This window comes from Ochotona curzoniae, unplaced genomic scaffold, assembly GCF_017591425.1.
Source record: "Ochotona curzoniae isolate NIBS_2020 unplaced genomic scaffold, NIBS_Ocur_1.0 scaffold_4701, whole genome shotgun sequence".
NCBI classification, from domain to species: Eukaryota; Metazoa; Chordata; class Mammalia; order Lagomorpha; family Ochotonidae; genus Ochotona; species Ochotona curzoniae.
In genome coordinates this window covers 40124260-40142807 of record NW_024467122.1, presented here as the reverse complement: position 1 = coordinate 40142807, position 18548 = coordinate 40124260, and the positions used below count along the sequence as shown (strand labels likewise).

At 48.2% G+C, this 18548-nt stretch overlaps 1 protein-coding gene across 2 annotated transcripts; it reads right to left on the bottom strand.

Moving 5' to 3' along the window:
* Positions 1–6204: 6204 nt before the first annotated feature.
* On the bottom strand, positions 6205–18222 carry RBM23 (RNA binding motif protein 23). Of its 2 annotated transcripts, XM_040970266.1 has the most exons (14): positions 18055–18221; positions 13916–13991; positions 13255–13367; positions 12734–12781; positions 12466–12639; positions 11590–11643; positions 11326–11443; positions 11092–11244; positions 10867–11004; positions 9463–9528; positions 8039–8234; positions 7468–7581; positions 7294–7378; positions 6205–7211 (listed from the first exon to the last, which is right to left on the bottom strand). In XM_040970266.1, the coding sequence occupies exons 2-14, from the start codon at positions 13979–13981 to the stop codon at positions 7208–7210; spliced, it is 1329 nt and encodes a 442-aa protein (XP_040826200.1). In that variant the 5' UTR covers positions 13982–13991; positions 18055–18221; the 3' UTR covers positions 6205–7207. The 2 variants fall into 2 exon arrangements, with proteins under 2 accessions (XP_040826200.1, XP_040826202.1); XM_040970268.1 differs by lacking the exon at positions 6205–7211 and having other exon boundaries at positions 7290–7378; positions 18055–18222.
* Positions 18223–18548: the final 326 nt, after the last annotated feature.

Genomic DNA, 18548 nt, shown 5'->3' with positions numbered 1-18548 from the left:
CAGGCCTTCAGGATACATATGCCGTTGCTCCTGCCCCTCAGGTAGCTGGGGGGCACCAGACAGGATGGTGATACTAAGATGAAGCACAGTGGCAATGAATAGTACCACATTCCAACTGGGAGCCACATCAGGTGCTCCAGGAATTCTGAGTGGAAGAAGAACCAATCTGGAAGTCCCTTATGTTTTAGGAACTGGATCCTGTAGCTAGATGGAAGAAGGAAAAACATTCCTGTGATGAAACTACATTGAGCACAGAACAGAACCAGCAGCCTACAGCATGGGAAGAAAAGCACTTCATTGCATGGAAAGCAGCAAAGCTTGTACACAAGGCATTGATGGATATATACTCAAGGCCAACTTTCTAGTCCTGTAACCCAAGATGTGTCTGGGGATAGGTCTCTGGTGTCCATGGTCAAGTTGTGACTTGAGAGGCCCACGTCTCATATCAGACTGCTTGGTTCAATTCCTGGCTCTGCTTCAGATTCCGGTTTCCTAATGTGCACCCTGGTTGACAACAGGTCAAATACTTGGGTCCCTACCACTCACATGTAAGACTTGCATTGAGTTCTGAATTCCTGGTTTTGAGGTAGCCTCACTCCAGCTGTTACAGATATTTAGGGATAGAGCAGCACATGGAACATCTTTCAAATACTGATAAAAACATGTGCCAGGTTAATAAGAGCCTTGGGAGCTTTTCAGAGCACTCAGAATGTTTCCTAGATGGGGCTCCATGCAGGGAGTGAGTGAGGAGAGGGAGGAAGGGAGAAAAAGAGCAAGAGAGAAACATCCCTCATCTGCTGATTCACTCTCAAAATTCCTGCACTCAGGAATCCAAAATTTAATCCAGGCCTGGCAGGGACCCAACTGCTTGAGCTATCACCTGCTGCCCGAGGGTGCCTATCAGTAGGAAGCTGGCACTGGGAATAGAGCTGGAACACAAATGCAGCCACTCTGATGTGGATGCAGGAGTCCCAAGCAGCACCCTCATTACTGCACCAAAATCCCTTTTCCTGGAAATACAAGTTATGGTCCACAAGGTGCAACATGCTCGGCCTCAGGGATCACTCATTATCAGTTTGTCTAGCCAGTGTTTGGGGCAGGGGTGGGGGAGGTAATGCCAACTGAAGCCCAAATGGATACTATATTGTACTGTATAATTTTTTACTTTGTTGCTAAACTCATCACTTGTCTTCAAGCAGGCTATCTGTGCTTATTCAAAATACTTATTCAGGAGGCAGGTACTTTAGGAATGCTGGGGACAGGGGCGGGGGATCAGGAGGACATGAAGCACAGTGCTACCAACAGGCAGTGGCTCTGGGATGTTCTCTTCCCACCAGGCACCTTGAAGCTATCTGGCATGGACTCAGGGATTCACTTGTTTTCAAAACTATTTGGTTATGCTCTTGACTATATGGACAGTTGGGGACAAAAACTGGGGTAGTGGGATTAACTTCCCTGGACACTGGGCTGGATGGATGTGATACAGGATCTCATATGAGACTAGGACTTTAGCCTAGGAACAACTGGGCTCTTTTCCACCGATGTTTCATCCTTGTTTTCCTTTCTCTAAACCTTGAGTATTCTCTGAAGCTGAGAAGGAGAGGTCAGGCTGGAAATCAAGTGATGAGGCATTTAGAGGAATGGGGATGGTGATGATGACAGCAACAAGCTAACAGGTCCAAGCCCTTCACACTTATCATCTTATTTAGTCCTCACAGCAGTGCTATGAGCTAGGTACTATGATCATTTCCTTTTTATAGATGAAGGGTATGAGTCAGAGAAGCGCTAAAGGTTATTCAGCTTGTTTGTGAAAATCAGAACCATCCAGGCTCTGATTTTGGAGCCAGGGTTGCTCCAAAGTGACCATTCTGCTACAGGGCAGAGGAGATATGGATTTTTAAAGAAAATATTTATTTTCATTTGAAAGGCAGAATTACAGAGAGGAGAGACAGATATCTTACATCCACTGGCTTATTCCTCAAATGAGCCAAGCAAGTCCAAAACCAGGAGCCAGAAGCTTCTGGGTTTCCCACACTGCTGCAGGAGCCCAAGGCGTTAGGCCATCCCAGGCTGTTAGCAGGGAGTTGGATTGGAAGTAGAGCAGCTGGCATTCGAACAGGCACGATATGGGATGCTGGTACTGCAGGTGAAGATTAACCTGAACCACAGCCCCCGCCCTCAGCTTTCTTGTGCCCAGCCAATTCTTAGCATCACTCATTCTAAACAAGCAGGCTTCCTGATGTTTGAATGCTAACTTTAGCTCCCATTCTTCCTTGCCTAGTGTTAATAGTCTGACAAGTGTCTGGTTTCCAAGGTCATTGTTTCTCCTTCCTATGAACCAACACTGACTGGCTCCTTTCCAGTCTTGAGGCACCTCATCCATCTACCCATTGCTCTCAAAAATAACTGCTTAATGGCTCTCCAGTAACTCCAGCCAGCTCCTCAAGCGCTCTTGAGAGCAGATCATCTGGAACAGCTAATACAAAATACTTTTCCAGCTTCTTAAAGTGGTTTTTAAAAATGTGTGTATGTATATATAAATATACATTACTTATTTATGTATTTGAAATGCAAAAGAGAGACATCTTCTATCTGCTGGTTTACTCTCCCACTGCCCACAAAGCCAGGAATCAGCAAGGCCAAAGCCATGGGCCTGAGGTCCATCTGGGTCTCCCACAAGGTGGCAGGGGCCTAAGCACTTGGGCCACCCCAGGATCAGAAGTGGAACAGCTGCATCACAAAGCCTGCACCCTTACAGTGACCTGTGGTCAGCATGTTTTTTTTTGCCAAGGGATCTTTCCAAGTCATTTCAATCAGTTGGTCCACTTCACCTCACAGCCACAGAGCTCTCTCAACACTCAGAGCAAACTAGTTCTGGAGATAGAGTGTAAAAGGGAGGAGGGAGAAGACATGTCTGAAGCTACAAGATTTAGTCATAAAGCATTTCAGAAACTCCTTTCCTGCATCCAGCTCATGACAAGCGCCTTCACCTGGTTACCATGGAAACATCAGTCTCTGGTGGATGGCAAGCCACACTTTATCTAAAGTCTCACAGGCTACCATGGAAACACCAAAAAGAGTAACACTGCTTCCTCTGTCCTAGGAGTGAGGAAGAAATGGATGAAGCTGCAGGGGAAGGAAGTTTAGCAGGGAGCCTTTGGGAATCTGACTTGGAGAGGGGAAATTAACCTAAAATTTTACATGTGCACAACAGAGCAATAACGCGAAAGACTTCTACGGTGAGGCTCCTAAGGCCGTAGCCACGTAGCGACGGTAGAGGCAGAAGATGATGCCCAACGGGACAAAAAATACCTAAGAGGGAGATTAACTCCAACTAGGAACACTTCCAGGTCTTAGGATTTTGATCAGCAAAAGGGGAGAAGGAAGAGATTAATGAAGACATGGGATTGGAAAGATTCAGGTTCTGCACAGTGCAATGGATATAGTGATAAGTGACATGAGGCCCATGTGATAACCTAGTGGTTAATTCCTTGCCTTGCACCTGCCAGGATCCCATATGGGCTCTAGTTTGTGTCCTGGGAAAGCCTTGGTGTATAGCCAAAAGCCTTGGGACCCTGCGCCCATGTGGGAGACCCAGAAGCAGCTCCTGGCTCCTCGATTTGGATCAGCTCAGCTCCGGCCACTGTGGCCACCTGAGGAGTGAATCAATGGAAGGAAGACTTTTTCTCTCTGTAAATCAGACTTCCTAGAAAAAAAAAAAAAAAGGAGGGGAGGCACAATGACACTTCCCCCTAATAACTGCCAAGTCCTAGTTTCCACTGAGAGCCTGAAAGGCAGGGAAGCTTAAGGTTGAGGGGTCTGAAGCCAGACTACTTGGACTGAAAATCTAAACTTGCTCACGGTGTAATTGAGGGACAAGTTATTTAATATTGTGGATATCAACTTCCTTATTTACAAAATCAAGAAAATAAAAGTCTGCTTTAGATGGTGGTTATAAAGCAATTACAATGCTGCCTGAACTGCACAAATCCTGAACCAATGATTATTTTCACCTCCTAATCTTCATTTTTTAGAGCCATTAGTGCCTTTCACTACCCAAGCACAGCTCTCTGATTCTCACCAGACTCTGTCTTAAGCACCAGGATTATATATACGTACACAGGTCATAGTCCTGATGCTGCTGCGGCTCACATCTCTAAGTTGTTGATGTCTGAGAAGGAAGGAGGTTAAATCTCCATGTCAAGAACACAGCAACTACAAGAGAAGAAATGCTGCCAGCCTGAAAACTGGAACAGAGGTGCGAAGCCAGGCCAGGTGGAAATCTTATTTAGAATTGGCGACTGGTGGAGAAATTCTAACTCTGTGGGGATACAATCTGGATCTCCGTCTCCCCCTCTATCCTGCCCTTAGCCTTCATACTCTGCTGGGAAAGCTTAACGCAGGGGAGGAGGTCTCTTTTACCTTAAACTGGCCCCAGAGGCTGTTCACTGCCCCCTTCTCTCCACTCTAACCACCCCCCTCAGGAGAGATGAGTAATAAGGAGGCACTGAATCACACACACGACAATAGCTGTCACCCACTAGGCACTGTCACCTTATATGGGGCAAGAGTATAGCAGACGCTGTCTTAGATGCTTCCTTACTTCCATTACAGTCTCCCTCCCAGCAAGAGGTTGCAGCGAGCAGTAAGAACAGGCAGCACTGTCCAGCATGATAGCCTAGTGGCTAAAGTCCTCACCTTGCACATGCCAGGATCCCATATGGGCACCAGTTCTAATCCCAGCAGCCCCACTTCCCATCCAGCTCCCTGCTTGTGGCCTGGGAAAGCAGTCGAGGATGGCCCAAAGACTTGAGACCCTGCACTCGCAGGGGAAACCTAGAAAAGACTCCTGGCTCCTGGTTTTGGATAGGCGCAGCATCGGCCGTTGCAGCTGCTTGGGGAGTGAATCAACGGATGGAAGATCTTTCTCTCTGTATATCTAACTTTGCAATAAAAATAAATAAATCCTAAAAAACAAACAAACAAACAAACAGGCAGTAAGGAAGAACTGAGATAGAATGGCTAAAGTGCAAGGTGGCTTGGGAATGCGAAGAACCCAGCACAGATCAGGGTCTTCTCAGAAAGGTGGAGAGGCAAAGCCTGGGGGGGGGGGGTATTTATAACAGTGTGGACAAGTCCACAGCAGATATGAGGAGGTTCAGCTCATGGCCTCAGCATGATTAACAGAAACAATCCCTTCTCAAGATGCATTAGCAGCCAAATCAATAACTGTAGGGGAACTGGGTCACAGCCAGCAGCTCCTACCTAAAAATAGTACATCAGACTCTCCTTCCCCCAAGTTCAGAGAACAGATTCAATAAGACCAGGAAGGGCTGGGGCAGGAGCACATCAGCAGCAGGTGAGACTGTGGCCTGCACAAGTCAGAAGCCAGCAGAGTCCCTGTGGCCTTTCACGATGTAAGCAGTCCTCTGGCACTTTATGCTTTAGTGTAAAAGGCAACCCTACAGGCTGACACCACCGCAAAGCTATCATCTGCTTAGAAGTCTGAGAGCTGACAAATTAAAACCTAACAGCAATTACCCATATTTTTAGCATAATAAAATCTTAACATTCTGTTGCTATGGAGCTCAGTAACAAATAGAAGCTCCCCATACAGCCTTGCCCTTGAATTCAGGCCTTTGCTTCTCTGGATGGCTCCCAGGGTGATAAGCCAGGTCCTGCCCCACCCCTTGTTACACAAGAAAGCCTGCAGAAGGTGTCTCTCTATTCCTTGAAGATTCACTTTCCTGGGATTCACTGGTTATAACAGGCAGAACTCGGGGAAACTTGAGAACTGAGGCAACTGATCAAGAATGGAACGTTAGGCCGAGGAGCCCTGATGTATAACATCGCAACTCTTCTGGACACTGGACAACAGCATCTACAACAAAGAGTCAATGGCAGGTACAAAGACCAAGACCAACAGGATAGAATGGCAAGCTTAGGAGACTAAGACTCAAGATCACAAAACACACCCCTAGGAGATGCAGAATGTGGCACTGCCACAGTGCCATCTGGTGGAAAGACAAGATCTGTCCCTAGTCAAGAGCTCCAAAGTCTGTCCAGTGGACAGGCAGGTATGGAGATGAACTAAGATGGAGGTCATGGGATGCAGTGTAATGCAGACACCTGTTGGGAAGCCTGCCCAGGTACGAGACTTTTTTCTAAGGAAGATAAAACAAAACAAAAATAAAGGAAACTCAATCACATCACAAATGTTTTATATGCCTAGGAGTAACATGAGACACCGAGTGACTTTAGAGACCACACATGGGCAGCAGTCACAAGAGGGCTTGCCTCTTGTACCAAGTTTATATACGTGTATGTATATATACTTCTGTACACAGACACGGGCTATAAAATCCAGTGAGAAGGGCTCAAATGTGTCTGATTAAGGGACAGAGCAGCTCTAACCACCAGGGCTGAGGCCACAGTAGAGTCACACAACAGCAGTAGAGAGCAGCCTCTCCTCCACTGTCCCACCCTAGGCCAAAGGGAGGGCCTGGGAAGGAGGCCAAGTACACACAGGAAGACAGAATGACTGGAAAGGTAGCCCACCTTTTACTGAAGCGAGAGGGAACCCTTAAGGCATGTTAACTGCCTGCCAGGACTGACCTCTTCCATGCCTCTCAGCTGAGCCTGGATGGGCTCTGGCCTCCAGCTGCAGCAAGCTGAGGTTTAAGGCAGGCTTTCCAAAGCGCATGTCCAGGCTATCTTCCAGGGACCTAGTAGCACAAAATTAGCATCTTCAAGGTTCCCTCCCCAAACCCCAAATCCTCTTGACTGAAAGGATCCTAAGGGATTTCCATGACAGGTTATAAGGTAAAGCAGAAGAAAAGGAGTTGAGTCCCTTCAATTAATGCCCTATGGCTTTCCCAATGCAGGAGGAATGAAGGAATCACTAAGAGGGTGTTGGGAGGCAGGAAGGTCATCTCGGGAGAGGATATCCATGGAGGAACAGGGCTTCAAAGCAGGGGCAGATTCTGTTCTCTTTAACTGGGGGCTTCGCTCAGAAGAGTCCACTCCCAGTGGGGCCACGGGCAAGAGCTCTTCTTGATGTCAAAGGGTGGTCCCGACTTTTCCAGAGTCGACATCCAGATCTTTGGGATGGCATGGTCCACAAAACAGAGATGGGGCAGTGGAAAACCAGACGAGGAGAAGAGACCGGCAGGATCCAGACACAGGCAGGCAGTTTACTGCGCCAGATTTACCTGGGACAAGGAGCAGAGGTAAATGGCAAAGACAAGAACAAGAATAAACCAAGACTCAAAGGAGATGGGTCCTGAGACTCACATGGTCTGTGGGGTGAAGAGGCTTGAGAGCTGTAAGCACTGGGAGGCGATGGCCTGGGAAGCAAGGTTCAGAGCTGGACTCAAAGCTACAGAAAGAGGAAGAGAGGGTGAGTGAGCCCAGAGCATCCAGCTTCCTGGCCCTAACCCTCTCTCACTTCCCCAGGTCTATGTGTACCAGTCAGAGCCGCCGGGTTCAGGGTTCCCAGGGGGACTGCTCCATTCAGCTGCAAGGCAGCAGCTTGGGCGGCAGCAGCAGCAGCCGCTGGGGTTGGCAGTTGGAGTCCAGCACCTAAAAGAAGAAAAGGTGAGGTTAAGTCCAAATCCTTGATCTAAAATTCAAATCTAGGGGCCCGACGCAAAAGCATAGTGGTTAAGGTCCTTGCCTTGCAAGCCCGGGATCCCATATGGGTGCCAGTTCTAACCCTGGCAGCCCCGCTTCCCATCCAGCTCCCTGCTTGTGGCCTGGGAAAGCAGTCAAGGATGGCCCAAAGCTTTGGGACCCTGCACCCGCGTGGGAGACCCGGAAGAAGCTCCTGGCTCCTGGCTATGGATTGGCTCAGCTTCAGCCATTTCGGCTGCTGGGGAGTGAATCATCGGGCAGAAGATCTTCCTCTCTGTCTCTCCTCCCCTCTGTATATCTGACTTTCCAATAAAAATAAAACAATCTTAAAAATAATAATAATAATAATAATAGAAAAAAAAAGTAAAATTCAAACCTGTGTTCTTTACCCTATAAGAGACCGTACCTTCTGCTAGTTTGGCCATGAGCTGCAAACGTCCACCTGATGAACCCAGATCCAGTTCCTGGTCTCCATCAGGAAAAGTGATATCTGTGGTGCCATCTGGTCGCTCTGTCACATGGCCAACCCTCATAGGTCGACCAGCAAGCTCAAAGCCATTCAACTGTTCCAGGGCCCGTCGGCCACATTCGGAATCTGAGAACTACGAGAAACCAGGCCCTGTCAGTCACTTCGTGGCCAGACACCATCTCAAAGATGAGATACACTAATCCTTTCCCAGGAAAGATGCATGCTTGCTGTGACACAAACTGTTCTTTCCCAGGAAATGTGACCTAAGACCCTCACTGTGCCAAAATGGTTCTCTCAATTGGACCATTTGGTAATCTCTGCTCCACTAAGAATCTAGTAACTCAGAAAGTCCATTATCTATAGGAAACCCAGCCTGACATTTTGGGAGCTGAAGGTGCTGGGTTCTAGGCGCAGTAGGAACCTGGAACTCCAGAGCACAGGTTGAGGAGGGAACAGGTCCTGGTGCTGAGTGCAGGAGAGCACTGCACACCCACAGCCCACCAGTGGCCTCTAGGATCTGGCCCCTATCAGCAGCAGCACCAACAGCTCCCTGGGACAGAGGATTTTCAGGTTCTGTAAAAGTGTCAAGGATGCTGACCTAAAAGAAGCCTTTCCGCATCTCAGTCACACTGAATGGCAGAAATGGTGACTTGCCACTACAAAAATGTCACCCCCCCCCCCCAGCTGGCTTTATTTACTGTGGCACTACCTGCCCTAGGGCTTATCATGTGGTGCTGGGTGACGCAGGAGCCTTGCCTTCACTGCATACTTCAAATGCACCTTGCCACCCCCTGCCCTGTGGCTAGCTGTGGGGGTGTGTATGATGCCTAGAGTCAGAGCAGTCACATGGAAGCACCAGGTCCAGCACTGGAAACAACTTTGTTGCAATGCTCAGAAAGTGTGCTGCTGGTGCTACAGAGGGTCTCACTATTCTCTCTACAGTGCCATTTTTGATATAAAGATCTTTCTTAATGTGAGACAGTGCCAAGGTGAAGTATAACATCCGACTCCCACCCCAATCAGAACACAACAACTCATTAAAACACGCCCACACCTACTTCCCTCATGCCCCCACCCTTTCGGCTGCAGCCTAAAATAATTACTATTACCCAAGCAGCAAGTTGTAGCACCAGGGAAGCTGGTTGAACTCCTGGGTACCCCCATATCAAGGCTACTGACAGAGGTCGAAGCAAAGCCAAAGTCTCAAGCAATGCACTCATCTCAAGGAGCAGAAGGCTTGTCCAAGCTCCAGGCACCAGGGTTTAAGTCACTTGAACAGTTCCTATAGGAGGATGAATCTAAGCTGCAAATTTAGCCAAGTGGACAAACTCAAAGAAAAATGACAAAGATTAGATACTCACTGTAATGAAACCATAACCTTTAGATCGGCCTGTATCTGACTCCTTCATCAGAACAATATTATCGATCTGTGGCAGAACAGAAAGGAATTATTATGATCTTTTATACCCAGAACATTCTAAACAACTCTTTCCAGTCTAAACAATTTTATACTTTTAGGATACTCTGAACAAGTCTAACTTTCTACACCTCTCCAAATCTTTTAAAAGGAAACAGGTGGGGCCCCGCTTGGTAGCCTAGCGGCTAAAGTCCTTGCCTTGCATGCACTAGGATCCCATTTGGGTGCCGGTTTGTACCCTGACTACCCCACTTCTCTTCTAGCTCCCTGCTTGTGGCCTGGGAAAGCAGTTGCGGACGGCTCAAGGCCTTGGGACCCTGCATCCGTGTGGCAGACCCGGAGGAAGCTCCTGGCTCTTGGCTTGGTGTAGGCTCAGCTCTGGATGTTGTGGCCGCTTGGAAAGTAAAACTAGAAATGGATGATTTTTCTGTCTCTCTTTCTGTAAGTCTGACTTTCCAATAAAAATAAATGAATCTTATACAAAATAAAACAAAAACCCTTCCATTAAAAAAGAAACAGATGCCACGCTCTGGTGCAGTGGGCTGTACTGCTGCCTATGATGAGTGCGGGTTCAAGTCCTGCCTGCTCCACCTGATTCAGCTACCTGCTTTTGCACTCGAGAAAGCAGAGGGAGATGGCCCGAGTACTTTGCGTCCCTGTTACCCACACAGGCTCTTAGATTCAACCTGGTTGAGTTCCAATGGTTGTGGCCAGTTGGGGAGTGAACCAGCCGATGGATGGAAGTTCTTTCTCTAAATCTTTTTCTTTTCTTTTTTTTTTAAGATGTATTCATTTTAATTACAAAGTCAGATATACAAAGAAGAGGAAAAACAGAGAGGAATTGCTTCCATTCGATGGTTCACTCCCCAAGTGACCGCAATGGCTGGTGCTGCACTGACCCGAAGCCAGGAGCCAGGAACCGCCTCCAGGTCTCCCACATGAGTGCAGGGTCCCAAGGCTTTGGGCCATCCTTGACTGCTTTCCCAGGACACAAGCAGGGAGTTGGATGGGAAGTGGTGTTGCCGGGATTAGAACTGGAGGCCACACGGGATCCCGGCGCGTTCAAGGCGAGGACCTCAGCCACTAGGCCACGGTGCCGGGCCCCTCTAACTTAATTCTTAAGAAAAACAGTAAGCACTTGGCACAGCAACTAAGACACTCTTGGGGCACCCACGCTGTGTATCAGGGTGCCTGCACTTGTCTATGAAACAGTTTAAACAGAAATGGAGTTCAGCTGTCAAGGCGTTGTGATTTATGGAGTGGGTTCATTACAGCCACAGGGAACCGAGAGGTACAGTGACCCTCCCTTTTTCTGTTTTCTTGCAGGCTTCCCTGATGCTCTACTCACTTTGCCAAAGGGCTCAAAGATGCCTCGGAGCATGTCCTCAGTGATATTGCAGTGCAGGGAGCCCACATAGAGGCGTATTGGTCCACCACCACCCTTCTGCAGGCTGTTGGCTGCAGCTGCCAGTCGATTTTTCTCAGCCTGGGGAGAGGGAAGATGATGGGTGATGCCCCAGCTTCCTTCTCAACTTTATCACCTTACACCATGTCAGTTTCTCAGCCTGCCCACCTGTGAGGCCTGGACCACAATAGGAACTCCCAGGAGCCGTTGCCCAGTTAGTCCAATGGCCAGTGGCACAGCCTGGATGTCACAGAATTCCACGTAGGCAATGCCCTTTGAACGACGTGAGTTCCGATCTGAGATGATCCGCACGTCACGAACCTATCCCGGGCACAAAGGATCCCAAGCTGGGCATTAAGGGAAGACAAGATGGGAGAGAGGCCCCTCAGGAGAGAGGGCTACCTTGCCAACGGCAGAGAAAAACTCCTCCAGGTCTCGAGGCCGAATGCGGGCAGCCAGCTGCATGCAGAGAACTGTACGGGCATCACGCTCCTCAGGGCTCAGGTTATCCACTGGCTGCCTGCAGAGCAAAATGTGTTGAGACCACTGCCACCCGCAGTGTGGTTCCTGCCCTGCAGATAACCCGCAACATTCTTGTGGTCTGCCTTTACTCATTTTTTATTATTAATAACTTATTCCTGAAAACTCTGTTCATTATTTACTAACCTGACCGGGCTCTTCTCTCTGACATGAGGACTCTTATTCTGTCCATATCTAGGCCTAAGGAATAGGGGGGAAAAAAAAAGCAAATTATTCACTTTGCTTCAACATCAACTTTTTCTTCACACACACACAAAAACAGATTCTAATACCTCACTGTACATAATTTTTTAAAGATTGGTTTATTTTTATCTGAAAGGCAGACAGACAGAAGGAGAGACAGAGACATAAATCTTCCATCTGCTGGTTCAATCACCAAATGGCCACAATGCCCAGGAGCCAGGAAACTTCTTCTGGGTCTCCTAAGAGGGCACAAGGGTGGCAAGGACTTTAGCTATCCTCCACTATTTTCCGTGGCCATTAAGCAGGGAGCTGGATCAGAAGTGGAGCAGCCAGGACCTGAATCAGCGCCCACCTGGGATGTCAGCACTGCAGGTGAAGGATTACCCTGTGAGCCACCATCCTGGTCCCCCATAATAATTGTTCTTATAAATTCTAACAGATGGGCAAGTGAAACAGAGGATAGAAGATCCCTGTCTCGCCTTCTGTCCCCTTGCTTTCAAATAAATCAATCTTAAAAGTAAAAATCCCCATGATAAGATCAACTCCAAGTGGTGGGTCTAAGGTATGAAATATAAACAAGTTTTGTTTTCCCCAAGTACCTCATTACACAGATGCAAACATCCCCAAATCTGAGAACACCCAGAACTGGAAGCACTTCTGCTCTCCTGCTGAAATGAGGGATACTCAACCTGTGCTTTCCCTCAGTGACAGCATCCGCTCGTCATCATGGGTTTTAAGTATTCTCGGAACTGGCTCCACAGTGCACTTGCTTTAGCCAGATTAGGACACAAAGGTGATCTTATTAGCAAAAGGTGATACCCAGCAGCAAGTGGAGAACTCCTATAGCGCACACGATCCTCACGACGCCGGTCGCGACTTCGTGACTCACTACTGTGCCGACGGTCCCTGCTACGGCTACGGTGACGATGCTGGCGATCTCGGCTTCGGCTCCGACTATTTCTCCTTCTATGCCGGTCCCGGTCTCGGCTGCGACTACACATGAAACAACCTCTTTCGGTCTTTCACATAATGACTTCCCTGCCATTTTAGCAACTCCTCAAGCCCAACGGTGCCCTGCAACACTAACCTGCGCTTTCTATCCCTGCTTCTGCTACGGCTCCGACTTCTCTTCCTTCTGTGAAAAGAGAGGGGAAATTTGTACTACTGAGGAGGTTTTGTTCTCTCTCCCAAGGAAACGGAGAGTAAGGCCAGGGTGAAACAGAGAGCACCAAAAGACCGCAGCCCAGAAGACCATCTGGCAGTAGTTCACAGCGACTACACATCACCAACTTACACACAGCCCTCGATGCTGTCGGGTATCTCAGGTGGCTGAAATCCCCCTAAAGCCACATCAAAGCTCATGTTCCCAAATCAGGGGCCCTCTTACTAATTCAAACGAAACATACCAATGCTAGGATCTGTCCGCTAGTCTGTGCTGCAAAATGAAGACTAGAAGATCATGTAACCAAATTACCACTACTCCCATGACTCAGTGGCGCCGTTACTAAAAGCCAGCAGGTTTAAGAGCAACTGCTTCCCTGTTCTCCAAAAGACGCAGTTGTTTCCCTTTCCCACGGGGGCCAACCCATGTCTTCCCCCCACACTCACTTGCTCGTCTCCCCAGTGGTGGTGCTCCCACTGGTACCACTGCCACTGGTGCCGGTGCTGATGGTGGTATTGCTAGGACTGTCCTTTTTAACCTCTTTCCTTTGCTGCTCATCCTGAGGAGTTCGCCAGGAAAAGGTCACAAGACACACAGATTCCATTGGGCAAAAAGAACAAAGGTGGACAAGGAAGAAATCAAAGCTCTCGATCATCTAGCCAGGTGTTGACCGTCTGAGTCTCCTAACAAAGGGAGTAACAGTGGAAACGAGGAAACTACCCAACAAGAAGACATCAGAACGGCAGCTTTGTTTGGTGTCAAACTTCAGCTACCTAACATCTGTCCGCTGACATTATCTCCAAGGAGAGTGAAACATGGGCGCTGGGTCTGAGGTCCACCAATTTTCTCGTGTCACCGAGAGCTGTGAGCAAAGCACATATGACCACCACCGAATTACGCACCCTCCCCCATTTTCTGGGGCCTTCTCTAAGAGTGTGGCCCCCAACTGTGGGTCCCCAGTAAAGCTTCCTAAGACTATGCCTTTTATGCATAATCACTGAACAAAATAAACAGGCAGGGAAGGAGGAGTCACAAACTATTGCAAATGATGATGCACAGCTGCCCTTTCTCTTAACCCAATTCCAGGAGTAAGGTGGGGGATATTACCTCCTCTTTTTTATAGGGCGCTTCCAGCATGGCCTCAATCACTATATCAAAGTCATCAGACGCCATCGTGTCAGATCTGAGGAGAGGATACGGATACATAAGAAGCTGATTTATATTTTCCTCCCCTTCCAGCACCACATATTCCCTTCCCCCTCCAACAAACAGGCTTCAGGATACACAGTTTTTATCAAACACCAAAGGGATCTTACTGGCTACCACTTATCTTATGTTTATCTACGCACCTTACAGATCTAAACTAGCTCTGTTTTGCACCTTACAAACAGTCAAAGGTCTAGAAGGACATTTGAAACCTAAATAGAGACAAAATCCAATCAATCCTGCCCTGTGAAGAGAACATGTCAGTCCTCAAAGGTACTATTCACTTCCAACACCAACAGACCAAGGTCTCCATTCTACCATTCAGAATTCTGAATAACTGCTTTAAACTGAAATCATAACTATTTCCAGTACAAAGGTAAATAGGGCTAAAAAATCATAAGCAAGACAAGGCCAATGCCAGAATGATGCCAAAATGCCCCAGGCTCCTCCCACAGATCTCACACACCAAGCAGCAGAGCCTCGTCTCCAGGGTCTTCTGTTCAATAGCAACTAGAATTTAGGTAACTCAAACACGTGAATTCAGGTGGGCTTAGCCAGTTCTGCTCTGAAGTCCTTCTTTCTGGCAAGCAGAGTGCATTCTTGCCTTCTCCCACCCTTCACACCTAACAACTGTCTACCACAGGTCTGTCAAGTATGAAAAACAAGAGGACAGAAGGCAACGAACTAAACCAATACAATATTAAAAGCTCATTCACCCAGAATTGTCAGTACACATAATATGCGCAAATTTCAAAGCCACCATGCAACCAGACCAAAAAACATAAAAATTTAAATAAAATCCTAAAAAAATACAAATCTTTGATCACAGAAAACAAATCAGTAGTTGCCAAGGGATAAGATAGGTGGGGAAGGGCTGGAAAAAAAGGATTAAAAAGTGGGAGGAGGCATAAAATAATCTTTGAGAGTGATGAGTTTCTTGGGTGTTTATACACATCAAAACAAATTAAACCAGACAGGTTAAGAAGCTCATTCTTATCATATGCCAATGTACACACCTTAATTGTGTTGTGGGGAAAAACACCTGAAAAATTCCAATATAAAAAAATATCTCCAGGGGACAGTATTGCAGGGTGGCAGGTTATACTGTGTCTGTGACGTGAGCACCCTATCTGGGCACCAGTTTAAGTCCCAGTTACTCCATTTTCAATCCAGCACCCTATTATTGTGCCTAGGAAAGTAGCTGGCTCATTGTCACCCACGTAGGAGAGAGATGAAGCTTCTGACTCCCAGTTTCCACCTGGCCCAGCCCTGATCTAGTCATTGTAGCCACTGGGGAGTGAACCAGTAGACAGAAGATCACCTTCTATCTCTATAACTGCCTCACAAATAAATCCTTTAAAAAAATTTATTTTATTTTTATTGGAAAGTCAGATATGCAGAGAGGTGGAGAGGCAGAGAGGAAAATCTTCCACCTGCAGTTGATTCACTCCTCAAGTAGGCGCAACAGCTGGAGCTGAGACAATCCGATCTGAAGCCCGGAGTCAGGAGCCTCTTCCAGGTCTTCCACACAGGTGCAGAGTCCCAAGGCTTTGGGCCATCCTTGACTGCTTTTCCCAGGCCACAAACAGGGACCTGGATGGGAAGTAGTGGAGCAGCCAGGATACAAACTGGTGCCCAAACGGGATTCCAGCACATCCAAGGTGAGGACTTTAGCCACTAGGCTACCGCATCAGGCCCAGATTTATTCATTTTTATAGGAAATGTAGATTTACAGAGATACAGATTCTCTATCTGCTGGTTCACTCCCCAAGTGGCCAAAACAGCCAAAGTTGAGATTTTCTAAAGCCATGAGGCTACATGTAACCACGTGAGTACAGGGATCCAAGGTTTTGTGCCATCCCCCACCTCCGCTGATTTCCCAGGCCACAAGCAGTGAGCTGAATAGGAAGTGGAGCAGCTGGGACATGAACCAGCTGCCATAACAATCTCTGCACTTGAAGGGGTGGATTGGCCAACTGAGCCATTGTGTCAAAGTCCTGGGACTAACTTGATCAGAGAGATCTTAAGACTCCCAAGTGTAGAGATTGGCATATTAGCACAGCAAGCTACTCCTCTACCTCGTGACACCAGCAAATCCACATGAGCGTTGGTTTGTCTCCTGGCTACTTCAGTTCCAACCTAGCTTCCTGCTAAGATGCCTGATGAGTGGCAGAGGACAGTTTGAAAAGTTCATGCCATCCCCATGGGAGACCTGGCTCCTGCTTTTGGCCTGGCCTGGCTCTTGCTGTAACAGCCTTTCAGGAATGAACCAACATAAGGAAAATTTCTCCTTCTCTGTTATTTTTCAAACAAATAAGTACATGTTTTGAAAAAATATTAGGGGCCTGGTGAGGTGGCCTAGCAGCTAAAGTCCCCACTTTGACCATGCCAGGATCCCATATGGGCACCGGTTCTAATCCCAGCAGCCCTGCTTCCCATCCAGCTCCCTGTGTGTGTCCTGGGAAAGCAGTCAAGGACAGCCCAAAGCCTTAGGATCTTGCACGCATGTGGGAGACCTGGAGGAGGTCTTTGGCTCCCCTGGCTCCTGGCTTCTGATCGGTACAGCACCAGTCGTTGTGCTCACTTGGAGAGTGAATCAACGGACGGAAGCACTTCCTCTGTTTTCCTCCTCTCTGTATATCTGACTTTGTGATAAAAAAATAAATCTTAAAAAAAAAAAAGAAAAAGAAAAAATACTAGGAACTAGAGTAACTGCAATATGCAAATATATGCTCCACTTTGGGAAAATGGCTCTGAAGACACATGTTTTTCATTCTCAAACTGTTAATTGCAACCACTTTGTCTACCCTGACTATTCTATTTTCTATAACATGCTTTTTCCTTGCCAATTACATGCTTCTAACCTCACGTTCTGTTCACGGTTGAATGTTAAGGGCAAGGCAGAGGTTCCAATACATGCACAAGTACTTTCATTAGGCAATCCACTATGAGGAAAGTTTTTGAAGTTTTCACTCAAATGAAGGAACCTACTTAAGCGTAGGCTTAGTATAGCATCATGGTGTTTTAACAATTCTTGTCACCAATGAACCATGCAGATACAAGCATGGTCCCTCTGGGTGACACTGCAGCTGCCCTCATTTGTGTAAGCAACAGTCCACATGTTCACCACCACATTGTTCAGAAGACATCCTTTTGTTCAACATTAAGTGATGACATAAGTACGCTATACTTTCAAAGTTGGCAATCTCGTGAGGATTATATGTCAAGATGTCCCCAAACCAATGAAGTGCCAAAAGTTTCCCAATTCTATATCCTAACTTATGGATGGGTAAAAGTCATTCAATTCCATTAAAAAAGAAAATCAGTATTTTCTTCCATCCCACCTCCAAAAACTGCACTCAAGGCTCACAGTCATGGCGGGGCCTGGATCTTGTTACACAGCAGGGTAAAGACCCCACTGTTGAAGGAACAGAGGAGAATGATGAATTCGCTGGAATCCTAGGGAGACGTGGGAGCGCCGTTCTGGTTCTGGTCACGGGGTTGAGCACAAACCCATCCGAATTAAAGGAGGCTTAAAGAACAGGAACAAGCAGAAGGCCAATGGCCAAGGCTCCATGCGGTCCTTGTAAGTAACCGACCGGCACCAACGTCCCAGCAGTCAATCCTCCTGCGAGCCTCGCCCTTAGGTAAAAGTGAACCATGCAGACCAACACAGCGAGCGCCAGCCTTCAAGAGACTGGGTCCCGAGGCAGACATCTCAACGCGCTTCCCGCTCAGCGGCGGGTCCAGGCTTCCCAGCCCCCTACACTCTCAGGAGCGCCCCTGGGTGTCTGAGACCAGGCGACCCCCGAGGCCGCGGACGGCAGACAGCCGTGACGGTGCCGTGCCAGCGGGCTACAGTCAGGTAGGGAACTCTTCCAAATCATAATTAACAAAGCACTCAAAACTTTGTTAAAAGTTTGCTCATTTCTGCTCGTGACGCCATTTCTACCCCTGACGTCAGGGGGAGGCGCCGAACGCCCACGTCACGCAGAGGTGACGTCGCGGGGGGGGGTGAAGAGGACTTGGAGGTGTCTTACCAGTTCCGGGTCCCTGAAGGATGGGTCCGGGTTCTCTTCGCTGCTTTGGGAGAGCTGACGAGCGCGAAGCTCGGTTCTTTTCTAGTCTCGGCAGTAAAAGCCCCGCTGCAGCCGCAGCTGCTCCTCTTCCCGCAAAATGGCGGCAGCGACGCTGTCTTCCAGAACCTTCTCCAATCTGCGCCTGCGCGGAAGTCCCACAGTGCGGAAACCCTTTTCACTGGTTTCGCGGCAACAGTCCAAAGTATGGGCTTTCATTGGCTACAGCCCCGTGGGTGGGTGGAGCCAAATGCAAGTGTCTCTTAGCAACCGCCAGGTTCCCGTTGATTGGCCAACCTCTCAGAGACCGGCGAAGTGAGGCCTCCTTTGGCAGCCTCCGGCCACCGCTCATTGGCTCAACGGCTCGTGGAAGGCGGGGAAACGGCAGAGCTGCGAGCGCTAAGGGCCCGCTTCCTCCACCCTGGGTGCTCGCGAAGGGCGGGGCCAGGAGGTGGAGG

Coding starts and splice junctions, on each gene's coding strand:
- RBM23 (XM_040970268.1), bottom strand. CDS start 13,981: ATGGCGTCTGATGACTTTGATATAGTGATTGAGGCCATGCTGGAAGCG. Junction 8,235..9,462: donor AAGGTTATGGTTTCATTACA/GTGAGTATCTAA, acceptor GGTTTCTCGTAG/TTCTCAGATTCCGAATGTGG. Junction 7,582..8,038: donor CATGGCCAAACTAGCAGAAG/GTACGGTCTCTT, acceptor TTCTTCTTTTAG/GTGCTGGACTCCAACTGCCA.